The 17359-nt window shown below is 34.4% G+C and overlaps 3 protein-coding genes across 4 annotated transcripts; 1 reads left to right on the top strand and 2 right to left on the bottom strand.

Moving 5' to 3' along the window:
• Positions 1-727: 727 nt before the first annotated feature.
• On the bottom strand, positions 728-2238 carry LOC132623017 (F-box protein SKIP23-like). The gene has a single exon (XM_060337718.1). It carries the CDS (start codon positions 2116-2118, stop codon positions 913-915), a length of 1206 nt encoding a protein of 401 aa, XP_060193701.1. The 5' UTR covers positions 2119-2238; the 3' UTR covers positions 728-912.
• A 928-nt stretch (positions 2239-3166) lies between these two features.
• Positions 3167-5876, bottom strand: LOC132624636 (GDSL esterase/lipase At5g33370-like). The gene is made up of 5 exons (XM_060339384.1): positions 5627-5876; positions 4990-5138; positions 4662-4886; positions 4012-4261; positions 3167-3396 (listed from the first exon to the last, which is right to left on the bottom strand). The coding sequence occupies exons 1-5, from the start codon at positions 5874-5876 to the stop codon at positions 3167-3169; spliced, it is 1104 nt and encodes a 367-aa protein (XP_060195367.1).
• Positions 5877-9221: 3345 nt separating this feature from the next.
• LOC132621177 (protein S-acyltransferase 10) lies at positions 9222-16660 on the top strand. 2 transcript variants are annotated; one of them, XM_060335346.1, is made up of 12 exons: positions 9222-9375; positions 9487-9584; positions 9697-9811; positions 10502-10576; positions 10708-10779; positions 10936-11073; positions 12541-12574; positions 13503-13612; positions 14018-14104; positions 15327-15410; positions 15969-16034; positions 16278-16660. In XM_060335346.1, the coding sequence occupies exons 2-12, from the start codon at positions 9494-9496 to the stop codon at positions 16453-16455; spliced, it is 1050 nt and encodes a 349-aa protein (XP_060191329.1). In that variant the 5' UTR covers positions 9222-9375; positions 9487-9493; the 3' UTR covers positions 16456-16660. The 2 variants fall into 2 exon arrangements, with proteins under 2 accessions (XP_060191329.1, XP_060191330.1); XM_060335347.1 differs by lacking the exon at positions 15327-15410 and having other exon boundaries at positions 9259-9584.
• Positions 16661-17359: the final 699 nt, after the last annotated feature.

The raw sequence follows: 17359 nt of genomic DNA, 5'->3' as shown, positions 1-17359 counted from the left end.
TCCAAACCGAACTAAACCGACTACAACCAAATGGATGGATATGTATTAAATGGTTTGGTTTTAAGAATTTTAAAAACAGACTAGAATGGTTTGGTTTTGGTTTTGGTTTTAACCTAAAACCCACCCATGAACACCCCTAATATTTCGAGCAGAGTTAAAAAAAAAAAAAAAAAAAAAAAAGGAAAAAAAATCTCAAGGCAATGGCAAACCTCTACTTTAAGGCAAACTTTTGCCTTAAAATTCTGGCTTAAGGCAGAATTTGAATTCTGCCTTATAAGGCAGACTTTTCGCGAAGCTTTGCCTTGCAATTTTTTTTTCATTAAGCGGGGGTTCGAACTCATAACTTCGAGGTATTTTCGGTCACTTTTTTAAGCGAAGGGCAAAAATTAAAGACCAGCGCCTTTGAAGGACAATCCGTGCAAAAAAAAATGTTTATATTATACTCCATATCCCATTTTTAGCCCAAATAAAAGCCTTAATGCTGCTATATATTCCGGGGCAGATAATCATAGGAGCAATTTGAAGCACCAGTTTATACACTGCGTTGAGAGACTTTTCCTGTCATCAATTGTTAAAGGTGTCTAACTGACCTTGTATGATGTCTAATGCCTAGAGGAGCCCCAATTAGTTTCCCTTTGTCCCACATAAGAATAGCATATCAATTTAGCAAAGCAAGTAAAATTTTCCAAATGACAACAATATTAAAGCCATAGTCAAAATATTAGTACGTCATTAGCTAGTAGTAACACAAGAAACAAATTGAAATCGAACGCAAATTAAGGCGAAACGACATAGACAAGTTAGAGAGTTTAATTAGAGTAGGATCTGCATCTTTTCGTGAATTAATCTTGCTGCCTCTTCCTTACATGTAAATATTATAATCACGACTCAGCGACTTCCTGTTTACTAGTCTTAAATTCCCTGATCCTCGCGATTGAGCCAAGATGGTGGTGGCCAGAAAATATCTGCATATTCAAGGAAGGATAACAATGATCCAAGCTTACCATCTTCTATGGTAAAGACACCCGTGTTGTGACCATGTAATCCTTTATATTTGTGTACCAGTTTCTGACTAAGATGATCACCATACTTGTCACCAGATTCGTTGAACAAATGATCACTGCCACGGTCACCATACTTCCCCAAGATCTCCATTCTTATACCTCCGTTTGTATAATAAAGGCAATTCCCTCGGCCGTCACCAAAGTCTTTTGAAGAAACAGAGAAACAACAATCATCACCAGCGAAGAAAATCCGATCACCCAATGTATGTACTTCAGTCCACTCATGTTGTTGTTCATCTAGCCGGTACATTTTAATTTTTAGTGCTTTGCCCCCAGAATGGCCAATAACATGGCGGAACTCGGGATATCTATCATGATCAACATCTAAAAACATATCAATCAGAAACAATTGGCCACTTGATTCCACAAGTCGTTTCTTCCTACCCCCAATATTGTGTAACATGGAAGCTACCTTGGTCTCATTAAGCAAGGAATCAAACTTTATGGTCTCCCCATAACGATCAACAGCATAAAAATTTCCCTTATACACAATGATATCGACAATCTTACAACTGCGATCTTTTAACTTAGTCCACTTCTCGTCCCCCGACTTAATGTAACATAAATGACCCCTAATGTGAATAGCCATTAGAGAAAAATAATTATTGGTCCCAGTACTACTCCAGGCACGGTCATTGGTAGAATTTAGCAAAATTTTACTAGCAGGATGACGCCCCAGATCATGATCCTTATTGAAGTATTGGACATGATAAGATTTGCAAACTTGAGAAACGTGTAAGTCTAGTAAATTCAATACATTATTAGGCACATCCTCTTGCAAAACCTGGATTGTTTTGTTGTTTAGTGGATTCACAAGCGTCAATTTGCCATCAACTGTTTGAATAAACTTCACCAACCAGCCTCTGGAAGACGAAGGATTATTATTATTAATGGAAGTGCCATCATGAAGGGGTTGGAAAAGATAAACCGTGCTTTCGATTAGATAAAAGTCAGGGTTGCATCCATAACGGCCCGTGTCGAGGGGCATGATGGGGAATTGCAATTTGAGAGGTAAAGGAAGAGAGTTTTGAAAGGAGGAATTGATGAACGCCATGTTGTGCAGACTGCACGAAGGCGAAGGACGTCAATATGTGTACCGTCGAGGAAACTGCCGATCCTCTCGACAAGATCTTTCGGAAGATCGGACCACGGGATCAGAGTTCTACTGCCCATACTCACCTCCTCTTATAAGGCTATTGAAAATTAATCCCTAGGGCTACCTCTATAGTAGGAACAGAACTAGGAGTCCTAAGTTGCTCAGAACTCGGCGTTAGGCTATATAGGGATTTTCTATATAGACATCGTTGAACTTTCACCGAGGGAATTGTGCGAAACGTTTTTTTTCTTTTTAAAACCGTGTAAAGTGGGTACATAAGGAAATAATAAAAAGTTCATAAATAGGACAAGATAATATGTTGCTATAATTGTGGGATTTTTAAACGAAGCAAATATGAATATGAATTATTTAAATAATGATTAGGGCTTTTCTTTAAACAATTAAATCTTAGTCATTAATTCTATTTTATGCCATGTATCTCAAATTCAAGTAGAACTTGGGGAAAATGAAAGAAGAGAAATGAATAGGAAGCGAATCCATACACATTATGATCTTACTCTAAACCTTCGGGAAGCGTAGCGATCTACAATTAAATTTTGGCACCTAAAAAAGTGGGATAACTCCTTATTATTTCAAACTTTATAAGTACTTATTCAATTTACTCATATTTTAGTTACTTAAAAAATTATAATTGAAATATTGGTTTATTAGCACTAGAAACATAGAACAAGAATTCAAGGAGTTAACAAGAAAACTATGCAGGAAAGCGATGGAATAGACCAAATATATATGCTGCTTTTGTCGAGTATATTGCGTCAGTAACAATGGTTTTTACAATATAGACAAAAGGCCATGTATTATTTTTACAAAACTATCGAACAAAATAATCTACTGTATTTCTTTTGTTTATTGTAGACCAAAATCAACCTTATTGATAATTGATGAACGTTCACGTATCCCTTCCCTCCGTGCTAACTCAGTAGCTGTTACCTCATGATTTTATTTATTTGCTTTTGGTTACATATATTATACTAGTGTAGTAATTTCAGTGCTGAATAGTTGCCAATGTACTGAAGTTGACTGGTGTGACAAATTCCTGGCCAGTTGCATAAAGAAGAGATAAAGCTGCCATTTTAGCTGCTTTCTGGGTTGGGTGAAAATAATCCCAGAACAAGTATTCATCGCGCTTCTTGCAAAGATCAGATTTTGAAGTACATTTATCACTTCCTTTGAAAGGTCCCGTACCACAGCAGGCTGCTTCAACTTCTTCGAAACCTACGCCACACAAGGAGTAAACAATTAATCATAATGTCTCAACTAATTTGCGTGCACCTCAACTAATTGTGTATCTGCAAATCAATTTTGAATGTAATGACACATGAATTAAGAAAACCAATAATTTCAATTAAAAGGATTGTTAGATTAAATTACTTTGTATAATATCTTCTTAAAATGATTAATAACTACTTAGAGACTTTTTAATTAGAGTATAGATCTTTTATAGAAGCAACGGTAGATTTAAAACAATAAATTAATATCTTCTTAATTTTTTAAAGTGATACTTATATTGAATTCATGTTGCTAAAACGACATTTAAAATATGGATAATTATCTCGATCGACTTTTCCGTGATTAGAATATTCTTATCTTGAGCATTCACATTTTAAAATTTAAAATGGTGAAATTAATAAAATATGCTTCAAGTTTTATGAATGTAAACTTGGAAAATTTTAGAACTTATTTTTTAAAATAGCTCTATGTTCAAATATCACCACGTTCATGTCTAAACCTGAATGACCCAACTAAGTTTCCCAGGGGATTAGGGTATATTAATTCACAAGTTTGCACCTTCTTTGATATGATCCGAAACTGATCAAAATCAATAATTACCTGATGCAACTGCATTATCAATAACGCCCTTGGTCATCAAGAAAGAATTTCCAAGTGAAAAGTTCATTCCTGGATTTGCTGTGCTGAGATCTTGCAGCAAACTGAGTGTTGTATTATAAAAAATTTGAGCATAACCGTTAAGTGTCTCATTACAGGCACCACCAGGTGTTACAACACGTATTGCCGGACAACATCCAATAGTTGGAATGCCAACAATTCCAAATTTCCTTGCACCTAGATTATATAAATTCTGCATTTAAAATAAACAAAAAGATATTTCAACTTTTCATTGTACAAGGAAACAGAACTGATAATATTATAGTAGTACATTAAAGTGAAAATCCAAAACAAATAACTATACAAAAGAAAACAACTTGAGTGTGTTTAGTACGTAGTCATTTTACCGAAAATGTTTTTACTAAAAATACTTTTTCATGGAAAATTTTCTTGAAAATGTTTTTGGGTGTTTGATTGGTGTGAAAATTATCTTATTGAAAAAAAAATATTAATAATAATATTAGCAAATCAGAGAGTGTCTTGATAAAATATTTGAGTAGCAAAAATTAATAATAATAAAATGTGAGTGTTAGCTGAAATAAATAATATGAAGTTAAGACGCGGATACTCGAGATAGAAAATGATATTATAACCTGCAAGTGATAGGCAAAGGTATCGGTGAGATCAGTGATGAGTTCATGTGCAGATATATTGTAATTGTAAAGAAATTGGTCGAATAAATCATTGCTTCCCACACTTATAAGGTAGAACGCATTTGCAAGCAGCTTTGAACCTTTGGCATCTCCATATATTGCTGTGATGTTCTCACATACTGTTTGAAATTGCTCTATTTGTCGAGTAAGTGATACTACATTATGCTGCAAGAGTCAAAATCATCGATTATTACATTAAACGTCATCAGAATATATAAATGCAGAGATAAAGAAATAAGAAGAAATAAGAGTAATTTTGAGATCTCACAAATCCTTGATTTCCAGTATCGTCAAGAATGCCAGATCCTCCAGATGCAAAGTTGACACCACGGGGTATGCTACTCTTAAATGTTGACCTCTTTTGAATCAAGGCGTAAAAGGCTGGCGGGCTTTCCGTATAATTACCCAAGTGCGTCGCTAAACAATTAGTATCATTTAATTTCCTTGTTAGATTGACAGTATATAGATGTATAACTATATGTATCGAAATCTTTTTTTAAAAAGAAAATGATACCATGTTGTTTGCGTGGACTTTGTTGATAATATTTCAAAAGAAAAATTACAAGTAAAAAGAGCTAGATCTTACCGTACTAATCGTAGTGAGGCAGGTCTAGTATTGTCCATCAACAAGCATGTAAAAAATAAAATTTATATATTTGGAAACTATTAAATATCTAATTATTCAGAAGATCACTCAATTATTTAAAATTATCTAGTAAACTCATGTTTGTTTTGTTTGTACAAAGACTTCATTAGATAATTTCGGATGTTTGGGTGACCCTTTGAGTAATAGATTCGCTCTATTTTATGTAGCAAAGTTCTGAGTACAATCAATCTTGGGCATAAATTCTTTAAGTTTTTTGGTATAAAATTTACATATTTAGAAAAGAAAATAGTGAATATACCAATGAAGTCGGCAGGGTTATAGCCATTGCTAAACCTTCCTGTAGCAGCGTGGTTTGGATAATCAATTCCATAGTAAGGATTATTTGCTGTAGCGAGACTTCCATTTAAATAATTATTAGTTCCAACATCTACAGTCGAATCGCCAAATATAAAGATAGCTGGTACATCTGCCAAGACCAACTTATTTGATGACCAAATAGCACCAGCATGTAACAGGAAAATCATAACGATATCCCCTAGCTTAGCCATGTTTGAGAGCTTAAATTTTTGGTATATATATTCTCCTTTTTGTTTCAGTTTCGATTTCTTGCTGCACTACCTATAATCCCAGACCTTATTTATAAGAAAGTCTGGAAAAAAAAGACATGAGCAAAAGGTTGAAAATTGCCGTATACAACATGAGAAGAATCTTACGACATCATCAACCCTAGGCCAGGTGGTTTACCTCGCTAAAATTTACTTGTGTACTCCTGTTAATAATAATGCATATATACTTAGGATGTTATGATTTCACTTTATATTAAGGGGTACAAAGTAGCAGATCATATGTAAGCCAAAAAATTGAGTGAGTTTTTGGTAAAAAAAAAAAGTTTAATTGGTGAAATTACTTCGAGAAAGTAACTACTTCTCACTTGCAATTATCTTCACTTTTAACTCCATTTATCTGGAGTTAATTTCTAAGAAGATTATTCAACTAACAAAGTCACTCAATTGTAACAAAAAAGTTACTTAACTATTTTCATTTCACCTACAAAGTCAAACTATTGTTATTTCACCTACAAAATCACCCAATCAATTCAAGCGATATTAATTACCGGTAGATGTTGCTGATGTACTTTTTTAAGCCATTTTTAAAAAATAAAATAAAAAGCTATTTATTTTAATTAACCATTAAATTGACCCAGTTTTAATTTTCCCGGAAATTTACAGAAAAATGTCACTCAACTAATATTATGATTATTAATCTTTAACATATGTTATATTGTTTTTTTTTTTAAATGTTTATATTGTTTTCCGGAAATTTAAAGAAAAATGTCGCTCAACTAATATTTTTTTATTTTACCGGATATTATATTTTTTAATATTGTCAACTTTAATTAAATGTAACAAAAAATATATTTGTGATTTCACTATTATAATGAGAAAAGTTCAATGATCATGAATAACTCAGCATTTTCCACATAACTTCAATCGTACGTAGAGTAATAGTCTCAATCCTAGGCCAGAGAATGAAGACCAACGAGCTAGTACATTAACTGTCATTCATTTTTGGGCTCACCTATAGTATTATTTAAAATAAACAGGGAAATAATCAAGATACCCTGCCATTAATTCATTCTTTACACAGTTGAAACAGACGAAAAACCAGCATAGGGATATTAGTTTGATGAATAAGGACACTACGTGACGTATTAATAATTAATATACAAACAAATTAAAGAAGATCTTCTAGAGTTGATTGTCGTCGCGGCGACATGAACAAAACGGAATTACTTAGTTGTCTGAACGAGTATCGCTTCTAGTTAAAAACAATGCACATCATTTGTTTTACTAAGAAAGTATATCCAGAATATCTAATATGAATATCCTTGACGTATATTGCAACTTCTAAAAGCATGTGCCAAGCTAATGTGAAGTTAAGATTCGTGTTTTCATCATTATTTCTACTGAAGTCCAAAGATCATTGTCCAATTGCCCTTTGCTACAGAGCAAGGGAACATGCTTAATACTAGTTTACACCAACGTTAACAAACACCACAGAAAGAAAAGGAAAAACGAGAACGAAAAAAGATTAAAAAAAACTTGAAAGCAAGTGTCGTTCATGCAAAATATAGATGAAATGATTAACACTAAATTGATTATAATTAGCATGTAAAAATTCACTTGCCAAAAGTAGGGGTGGGCATGGTATGGTACGGTATTTGAAACTTCGGTTCGGTAACTTCGGTATTCGGTTTTTAAAAATACGATACCATTACCATACCAAACTAATTCGGTATGGTTCGATATTTTTAAGTTCGGTTTCGGTATTTCACGGTACGGTATTTCGGTAATCATAATTTATTTAACTTCCACTTACGTATATATCATCACCAACCGGACACTCACAAACCCAAAATCCAACAAGATCTAACCGATCCTGAGGTAAAGTTCAAAAAGTTGTTTTCAACGTCAAGGTTCTAAGCAAAATTCCAAGAGGTCCACTGAAAGACAAAAAGATCCTATAGACGCGAATAGGTGGCACCCCTTAGGTTCACAGAGGCTTTCCTCCAGATGTTGTGATTCAGTTATGTTAGAATTGTCTCAATAAAACTGGACCATTGTCATGCTGGTTGCATCAAATGATGGGCTGTTCCTTTAAGAATTCAATGAATAGCTTGGAAGGTTTGTACGGTTCAACAAGCTTGGAGTTTTCTTGTGGTAGTTTTGAGTTCCAGATATGATTTTCTTTTTTGTTAAATTTTGAACGACTGTTGTAAGATTATTGGCAGTCATCATGGTCACAGTAAACATAAATATGCAAGTGAGTATTACTTCAATTATAAATCAAAAAAAAAAAAAACACATAAAAAAAAATGTAACTTAACACATAAGTCAACAAAATTATACCTGCAGGAACATGATTAAGGCCAATTCTAGTACTATTTAACGCTTGTTGAACAGAAGAAGAGATCTTAGTAATATCACCATAAGCAGAAATGGAAACAGGTCCACAGTATAAATTGGCATTAAATGAGATATGATGTAATTTTTTCTAAGAAATCTAGTCTATATATTTAGCAGTAGTAAATATAATATATATGGATTGTATAGATGTAGTATAAACTTCGGTACGGTATACGGTATCTCGGTATCCATTTTATAAATACCAAATACCGTACCGAATACCAAAAAAAATTTAAATTCATACCAAATACCGCAATACCAAAACCGTGATATTAAAAATTTCGGTATCGGTATGGTATTCGGTATATACCGTACCATGCCCACCCCTAGCCAAAAGCCTTGAAACACTTCAGGAAAATATAAATGTTTGAAATTACAAACTTGCATGTTTGAAGTTAAACTTTGGTAAGCCCAACTTCAAACCAGCATTGTTTAATTTTTTTTTTTTTTAATTTTAAACCCGTGAATCTAAAATTGATCTTAAAGCTTTTAAACTTACAAAAATTTATGAACTTCAGCTACTATATGCTTTAAACTTATTTGTATTTTACATCCTTTCTTGGCCCATCTCCTTAATTTGTATTTTTGACATTTGAAACAAATAAAATTGTATTTTCTTAAATAAAGTCTCGTACTAAATATTTAAGATAATTTCTCTATTTACATAATGCAAAATTGTAAAGTAAATTTTTACGTGTCTTCTCTAGATTGACTCTTAAAAGCACCTTATGAAAAGATTAATAAAACTGAAAGTTTTGGTAATACCAAACAAAAGTTTTCTTTCAACTAATTTAACCAAATACAAATTATACTACTCTTTTAAAATGTTTTTCCTGCAACTCCATTTGAAAAAAAAATCATTTCAAATTGAGCCAAATTAGGAAGTTTGTCACCAGGCCAAAACTTGTACAGTATTTTTTAAAATTTCCCCTAAATAAACTGAGGAAGCCAAGTGTTGCATTTAGGAAATGAAGGGGGTCGATTCGTTACGTCTGTAGTTTTGCTAACAGAACCCAAAATCTTTCTCTCTCTACAATAATATCTCTCCAAGATTTGTTTGTTCTCAATTTTCAACTCTCCGGTAAGTCCAGAACTAAACTGATAACACTAGGCCTCCACATAATTGTATAACCAGAGACAAATGTTTATTGAAACACAAGTTTAATCAAACTGAATGATTTTCTTAAATAAGGAGAAAAATGGGAGCATTATGTGACGGCCTTTCACGTGACACGTCGGATCGTTTTTCCGACCGTTGTCTCCACTTTTTACCATGTCTATCCGATCCTGGTAACTATTTCTTTGCGGTTTTTACTGTTACAATTCGTTTATTTTTATGTAGTTAGTGTAACGCTATAGTTTAATTTGAATGTTTTAAATTTTGATTTTTTTTGTTTGTTAGCTCGGAGATCGACTTTTTGCTTAAGAATAGCGTTGGTGATGCTGCACTTGATCTATGTGGGAGCTCTATTTGTCTTTGACAAAGATTTGATTCACAAAACTAAACAAGACCCATGGTATTGTATTTGCTCTCACTTTACTTATTGGGGAAAAAAGATTTGAATTTTTTTTTTTTCAAGAATTAGCAGCTAATTTATGATGTGAGAGCAAAACCAATAATACAGTGGAAGTTTTGAGTCTTTGTTTCGGAATTAGCAGCTAACTTATGAAGGGGTTGATTGATGTGAGAAAAAAATACCAATAATACAGTGCAAACAATGAGTCTTTGTTCACCTAATAATTTGCTCTCACTTTACTTCGTTGTTTGATTCGCCTAATTCATTAGCAGCCAACTTATGAAGGAATTGCTTGTCATGTTATATTTTACAGCATTTAACAAGAACCATAATACTGTGCATACAAAAGATAGAATCTTTAAGTTATGCAGCAACGTCGTTCAATTTGGTAGAGAAATTTGTTCAATGCATTGTATTATGGTTCTTGGTAAAATATATTCCTCTTGTGTTTTATGTGATTGTTCAGTCTATCTAAAATGATGAACGCCTTTCTATATTTGGATTATCTGACCAAAAAAGAAAACAAGAAATTGATGTAATCCTTTTCAAATAAGTCTCCGTTTCAAAAGGAAAATGATGGAGTTGAATAAAATGGTCCTGTATTGATCATTTTTAATGTTGATGTAGATATTCCACTTTTATTTTGGTGTTTTTGGTGAAACTGCTGATACCCTCTTCCTTGCCTTAAAGGTACACAACCATCTATTTGATCCTGTTTGCTGTTACACTGGCTCAATACTTCATCACTTCAGGCTCTTCTCCTGGGTAATTTCACGCACACTCTTACTTTCTAATTTACAGGCCATTGTTAGTCTTTATGCACTTCAGAGCTACTTCTCTGAAGGACCAGTAAAGTTGCAATGTGTGCTCAGTTAAAATTTCTATTGAACATGTAGCTACGTGCTTGATGCAATGAAGGCTGTCAATGAGGCAGATGCATCATGTAATAGGGCATCAATGGCCTCAAAGTAAGAGAATTTCCTTTCTGGTTCTTTACGTGGAAAGTAAATTACTGGATTCTGGCATATCTGGGAAATATTAAAGTGTAAGTATGTGGAGAGTTCTACAGGGTTATCTAATTGCTACTGTTTTCTGCCTATTGTGATGTAAAATGTCAAGCAAAGACAGCCTGCGTCAAGCAAAAACGGCGATGTAGTTATTACAATCGACAGGGACCAGTTGGGAAGGAATCTTCTAGGCCGTGGTGCAATGGCGTGGACAAAGCTAGTGATGGATATGTATCCTAGTGGAACATCTCTTAGGTAGGATGACTTGAATAATACCTTGTTTATGCTTTTGTTGTCATCTCTAAAGCAGCTGCACTGTTTTCTGCCTATTTTGCAGCCTCTACCGTGTATTATTTGGTTCATCTAGTTTCATCTTACATTTTGGTTCAGTTTAACTCAAATTGTTTATGGAACAAGAGAAGGTTTGATTCAATCATCCGAAATCTGCTGTTTTGGATTATAATTCATGATTCTTGTCGGACTGGGAGGATATAGGGGGGCAATATTTTATCCCCTTAAAGATTAGGATACAGGGAGCAACTTATGGTGATGGAAAGTCGTTGCTACTCATTATCCATTTCACATGTGAAGCTTTTATTACTATGAGATTTAGATGAAAATTGTTAATAGTTTTAGATATAGAAAGCATCTCAGCATCATAAGGTGCCCCCAATTGGCTAACTGGTATATTGCAATTATTTGGCGAACTGCAGCATGCTGTAGCTTTTATATGGAGGGTAGAAGCTGTAACAACCCAGTATGATTTCCTGAGAATGTTCAGAAATTCGTAATGTTTCATTCGATAACAAAGGAAAATGTATTGACATATAATGAAAATTTCTACTGAGATGTGTTATTATTGAATCATTCAGAGGCATAGCTAATAGTCTTGTAATACTAGTGCCTCCAGCATCATGTGTGGTCATCTCCCTCTCAAATACCTTTATAAACTGGATTATGATCTGAAACTAGATAACATTATTTTGTAGCCAGTCATCAGTTCTCACATGAATTTATGCCAAATAACTCATCCTTGCTTGGTTATCACTTTTGGAAGTAGTTAGAGATGCATCATAAATACTTAGTGCTTAGCTTGTGGAAAATGGTGGGATAGGCTTCTCCACTGTAAATTCATCTTGGTTGTCCTTGATAACGAGTTAGATTCTTCTCGGGGTTTATGATAAAACTTGAATTCTAATGGTGATTAATTCAGTTGCTTGGGATTATTTACCATGTGAATCTAGGTCTCTGGGCTTTAGTGTTATGGTAAGAGTACAATGCATGATGTGAGTTAGGCCCACGTTATAGGTTCAAATCATGCTTCAGATAAAAGCCTGGTATTTAAATGGAGAATTGTAGGGTTGGACCCATTATCCACCGAGGAACCTTGTGCCATTGGTCCCTGGGGATTTCTCTGTCAAAAAAAGAAAATCACCATGTGAAGTTAGAACTACTTTTTCCTTTCCTATGTTCTTTCCCTTTGCACCACTTTTGGATAGAAGTATGACGCTATGTTGATTCTATAACTACAGAATCAACATAGTGTTATTTTTCTATAAGGAAATGTAAGTCTCGGCAACGGAAATTACATTTTTTTGCCGGAAATTATATTTCCTTATAAAGAAAAAAGACTCTATGTTGATTCTGTAGTTATAGATTGCAAGATTCAATTAGCAAAAGCATCAGTTTCCCTTACTAACTCATTCTTGTTCTCTTTTCCAGAAGTGTGACTTGCAGTTACTGTGATGTTGTGCAGGTAGAAACTCCTTTCTGTCTTTCATTTGTATGCAAAATAAGCATTTTGGTACTTCTGATGTGACTTAATGATTATAGGAGTATTTTTGGATAGCCAAATTAGTGACATGATTTGAGAGCTAAATACTGACTACGTAGGTTTGGAAGGAAATGAGACAAACTTGTGACATTAATTTGGTGCTAATATTTTTTCAGTTGTAAATATTCGTCTTATATTTCCAAGATATTCTAATACACTATTTACTCTCTTTGAAGCTCCTTGTATTTCCGAGGTTACGGTCTTTACATCCTTGATATGTTATGCTCTATGAGATGAACGAAATTATTAGTTGGTCTCTCTCTCTCTCTCTTTTCTTTCTTCTTTTTTCCCCCCTCTGGTAAATCTTAACTGTCATTTCCTTGATGAACATGTCTTTTCCGTAAATCATGTCTAGAGCTTCTTGCTCCTTTTTTGCCTTTGGTCGCCAACCCCTTGCCAAGGAGTAGTATCTACCTTATTACTAATCAAAACATAAAAAAGGGAGTCAGAACCTTCTTAAGCTCAAATGTTTCTTTAGCTTCTAGCCATGTTCGTATCTAGTTTTTGCCTTAGCTTTTACAATAGGTAATTGCCTCAGTTAACCCTTCTCCTTGAAATGAGGTTGAGGACAGATATCTATTCAATTGTTAAACGGTTTATGACCTTTTGATTTCTGATTTATAAGTCAACTATTGTGCTTATCCTAGTATTAACACTCCTATTTATTCAGTATAGTTTATGGTCGCCAAAGTAATTTGTGGAAAATTACTGATGTCAGAAGTACCAATTTCTACAATGGGCCTTATCCAGGGACTTTGTCTTTTTAAGTGCCTAGAACTTATACCTTCACTAGTCTACACTTGTACAGTTATGTCAACAACGTTTGAATTTTACTCTGCTTGATTTGCAGCCTCCACGAGCTAAACATTGTCATGATTGTGACAAATGTGTTCTTCAATTTGATCATCATTGTGTTTGGCTTGGGACGTGCATAGGACAGAGTAATCATTGCCGTTTTTGGTGAGCATCCATGCTACTAAGTTGACGCACCAACAATATTTTTTATCTTGCTCGCAGTTCAATGAAAATAATCTTGCGATTTTACTGAAATCATTTGTTTGTACCTTCAGAAAAACTAAATGACATATAATTTGTGTATAATATGATGGTTCCATATGTTCTTGTTTGAAACAGCTCTATGCTTAGTTGTAACCTCTGCATCTTCTTGATGCCATTCTAATACATTTTAATTACTTCACCAAAAAAAATATGATGGTTCCATATGTCAGGGCGCTTGATTTTCCTGAACTTTTAACTGGTAATAGCTACTTATATTACATGCATGCCTGCACGTTTTTTTCCTAGAACTTTATAAGTTTCAAGTAATTGGTCTTGGTTAGTTTATTTATTGCCTAAGTATAACAGGTGGTACATTTGCGGAGAAACAGCCCTATCCCTTTGGACTGGCACGTTATATATTCAATTCCTGAAGTCTGACATATCAAAGCCTTGGTATGTAATTTTGATGATGCTTTATAGTTTAAGAGCTTTTCTGCTTAGTCTCTGATTCTTGCCCATACCCAAACATATAATTAGAGGATGTTAATTCATAAAATCATTTGCTTTAACTGAAGCTAAAAACTGTCAATTGGTGTATATTCTTCCTAAATCAAAAGCTTCAACTGGTGAAACGTGAACTTGCACATATTGGAATATTTTACTTGTTGTTTGAAATATCTCATCCTCTTCTGAGAAGTAAGAAGCTTGAAGAAGAGCCAATACCACTACCCTTTTGGATCTTATACAACCATTGCATGTAAGTTATTATGATTGTCCTAAGATGGCAGTTGAAGACTTATCCGGGGAAAAATTAGATGGCAGTTGAAGAGACAAGTAAGCAATTGCGATCTCAATCCTAGATATCTTGCATTTGGGTCAGAAGAAAAGGTTCCATCATTCCATGAACTGAGCTATGCTTGGATGGGTACGAAGGAGTTTTGACATGTACTAGGAGGGATATAAATGTTGTTTGACTTATTTGGATGTCCGTTTATGTGCCTCTAGTTGGGAAATAAGCAAGTGATGATAACATTTCTAGGTTAACAAGCCTGTATTACTATGAAGGATTCTTACCCTTTTTTCTAGGTTCCTTGTTATTTCGAATATGCACGATTTTCAATCCATCAATCAACTAGGTCTCAATCCCAAACTAGTTGGGGCTGGTCATAAAAGTCCTCTATATATTCTATTAGAACTCGTGATATTTGACTATCTTATATTGGCCGTCAGCATAGCGCAACCCCTATTCTATTATCTAGATAGGACCGTCCATACGAAGCTCATATCGGTGGAATATCCACTGCCTTGATTGTTTAAAATTGCCGAAAAGTAGAGCAGTTACTGTGAAAGCAGCAAGAGATCTGCATTTGGTTCTGACTTCTGATTGTGCTCCTTTAAGTTGTCCGAGTATGAACACTACTTTGGTTGTATAAGGTTGCAAAACCAATTTTCAAGAGATAAAAATTACAGTGGGAAACAGTAGTTAAAGAAGGGGCTTCTCATGACTAACCTTAAGCTGACATGACAAGATGGTACCGACATGATTATTATTTTTGCTTCTGTTTTCATGTGTTCGTTGAATGCACACGCATCCCACCATAAAAGAACAAGTCGTGAAACTCATCCAATTTGAATCTTTAGATGAATCTGAACTGAAATGCTATAATGGCTGCAGGTGGTTATATGCAATTATGATCTTGCTGCTAGTTACTCTGTTTTTCTGCCTCATCTTCCTTCTCCTCCTCCTACTTTTTCATAGGTACAATTTCTCTTTACTGAAGATGGACTCTTTATTTAGCATTGCCTAGCATATAAATTGCGTATTTGTGGAATTCTGTTAGATTTATGTTCTTAAAATTATGTGCGTAAAAAAGGATTCTGGAACCTCTGTTTGGTCGGCAGGGTTGATAATTCTGGGAAAGGATGTAATCATTTCTTTAAGATAATAAATATCTCGTATAAAGAAAAGATAAAGTAGGATGCCTGGTTACCTTTTTTCAGTCTTGTGAGGGAGGCAGAAACTTATTACAGCTAAATTACTCAAACTTTAGTATTTGCGAGTGAAACCCTCTCCGGCTAGCATAACAAGATGGAAAGGTAGGAAGATCATTTCGACTCTTATCTCGTCATGTGCAATAGGACATAAAATTCAGCAGCCATTTGGTAAAGTAAAAATGAAATCTACCACGGTTTTTTCGAGTCCCCTAAATTGACATGTTAAGTTCGGTCAGCCAACATATTAGTGCCTATATTATTCCCCATGATATTCGTTTTGCTCCTTTAGCCGAAGTGTCTGAACTCATGTTTCTTGAATCAGCTACCTAGTTTTGACAAATCAGACCACTTATGAGCTTGTGAGACGACGGCGCATCCAATATCTGAGGTTAGTTATATTCTCTCAATTCTTGCGTAATTTTATTTACGGGATAGTGGCAGGTATGTCTCTTTGTTGCTTTGAGCCACTACTCTGGATGATATGATTAAAAACGTTGGACAATGTTAGTTGCAGATATGGTCAACATCTTTAATGATTTAATAGATATATCGAAAGCAAATGGAGCATGTATTCTCATCAGGATATTGTCTCGTCTTTAAGTCCCAAGTTTAAACTTGCTTTGATTTGCAGGAACATTCCTGAAAGAGTCTATCCATTTAGTAAAGGAGCATGCAGAAATTTGTATGATTTTTGCTGTGCCAGGAGTAGCAAATATAGGATGGATCCGCTGCCAACAGGACAAGAACTTGAAGAGAAGTTGAGACCTTATACATGCTCAGATGTTTTATCCTGTCGGTGTTGCTGTTGACCACTTGTGTTGTATCCTAATATTTGAGTTTTCCCTAGATTGTACACTTGTGGAAAGATCTAGGATAGCCATTTGTTTGTACTGTCAACTTTTATATACCACAGAGATATCCAATTCAGGCATTTGTACGTGATCTCAGTCATATTTGTCTATTTTTGGGTGACACTGGTTTTGCTTAATTTCATGGATAGTTCCAAAATTCAAATGATGGGTCCTGTCCGTGCAGCTTCATGTTTGGTCAAGTGTGGAGTGCAAGGTAACTTCTCCTAGAAAGAGAAGGGATTCAGTTCAAAATAGTAGGGGCCGCATCTTTTCTTTTACTTTTTGTTTCCAAACCAGCCACAAAATCATTTTTCTATCCCAGTATCGGAATGTAAACAGTTACAGCCTTACAGGTTAAGGCTTGAAGGTAGAGGAGGTTGTAATTGAATTTTTTCTTTCCGTGTTCCCTCACAATTTGATTATTCTATAAACCTTGTGTTTAGAAAGGAAGAAAGAAAATGAAAGACGAACGCTAATACTGATAAGCGGTTATGACTGTCGTACATTTAAAATAGTCTTTTAATATATCCTTGAGCAGTTTTGTTCCTTTAAATCTGCCAAATGTGAGTATTTCTCGACAATTTCAATCCAACTATTGAGATGAATGAGTATAAACCTAGCCATCTGTTTTCATTTGAAGGTAACGAGGAGAGCTGATAGATATTAATTCAGTGTCCTTCCCAGACAAAATCCGCATGGGCAAAGGAGCGATCAGTTGATTTATTTTTTTTCAATCGCATTGTCAATCAAACAGAAAAAGAATTTTCCCCCTTGAATCGCTAGTCGGACATGACTGACTGAAATATCTGAGAAGAATATCTATACACAACAGTAAAATAAAGTCAGATTTGAAGGCAAAACT

The sequence above is a fragment of the Lycium barbarum genome, chromosome 12 (assembly GCF_019175385.1).
Source record: "Lycium barbarum isolate Lr01 chromosome 12, ASM1917538v2, whole genome shotgun sequence".
Taxonomy (NCBI): domain Eukaryota; kingdom Viridiplantae; phylum Streptophyta; class Magnoliopsida; order Solanales; family Solanaceae; genus Lycium; species Lycium barbarum.
Note: the sequence above shows the minus strand (reverse complement) of the source record. Positions and strands in the feature narration are given on the sequence as shown.

Coding starts and splice junctions, on each gene's coding strand:
- LOC132621177 (XM_060335346.1), top strand. CDS start 9,494: ATGGGAGCATTATGTGACGGCCTTTCACGTGACACGTCGGATCGTTTT. Junction 10,780..10,935: donor AGGGCATCAATGGCCTCAAA/GTAAGAGAATTT, acceptor TGTCAAGCAAAG/ACAGCCTGCGTCAAGCAAAA. Junction 14,105..15,326: donor TCTGACATATCAAAGCCTTG/GTATGTAATTTT, acceptor TAATGGCTGCAG/GTGGTTATATGCAATTATGA.
- LOC132623017 (XM_060337718.1), bottom strand. CDS start 2,118: ATGGCGTTCATCAATTCCTCCTTTCAAAACTCTCTTCCTTTACCTCTC.
- LOC132624636 (XM_060339384.1), bottom strand. CDS start 5,876: ATGGCTAAGCTAGGGGATATCGTTATGATTTTCCTGTTACATGCTGGT. Junction 4,262..4,661: donor CCTTTGCCTATCACTTGCAG/GTTATAATATCA, acceptor TTTTAAATGCAG/AATTTATATAATCTAGGTGC. Junction 3,397..4,011: donor TGATAATGCAGTTGCATCAG/GTAATTATTGAT, acceptor TGTGTGGCGTAG/GTTTCGAAGAAGTTGAAGCA.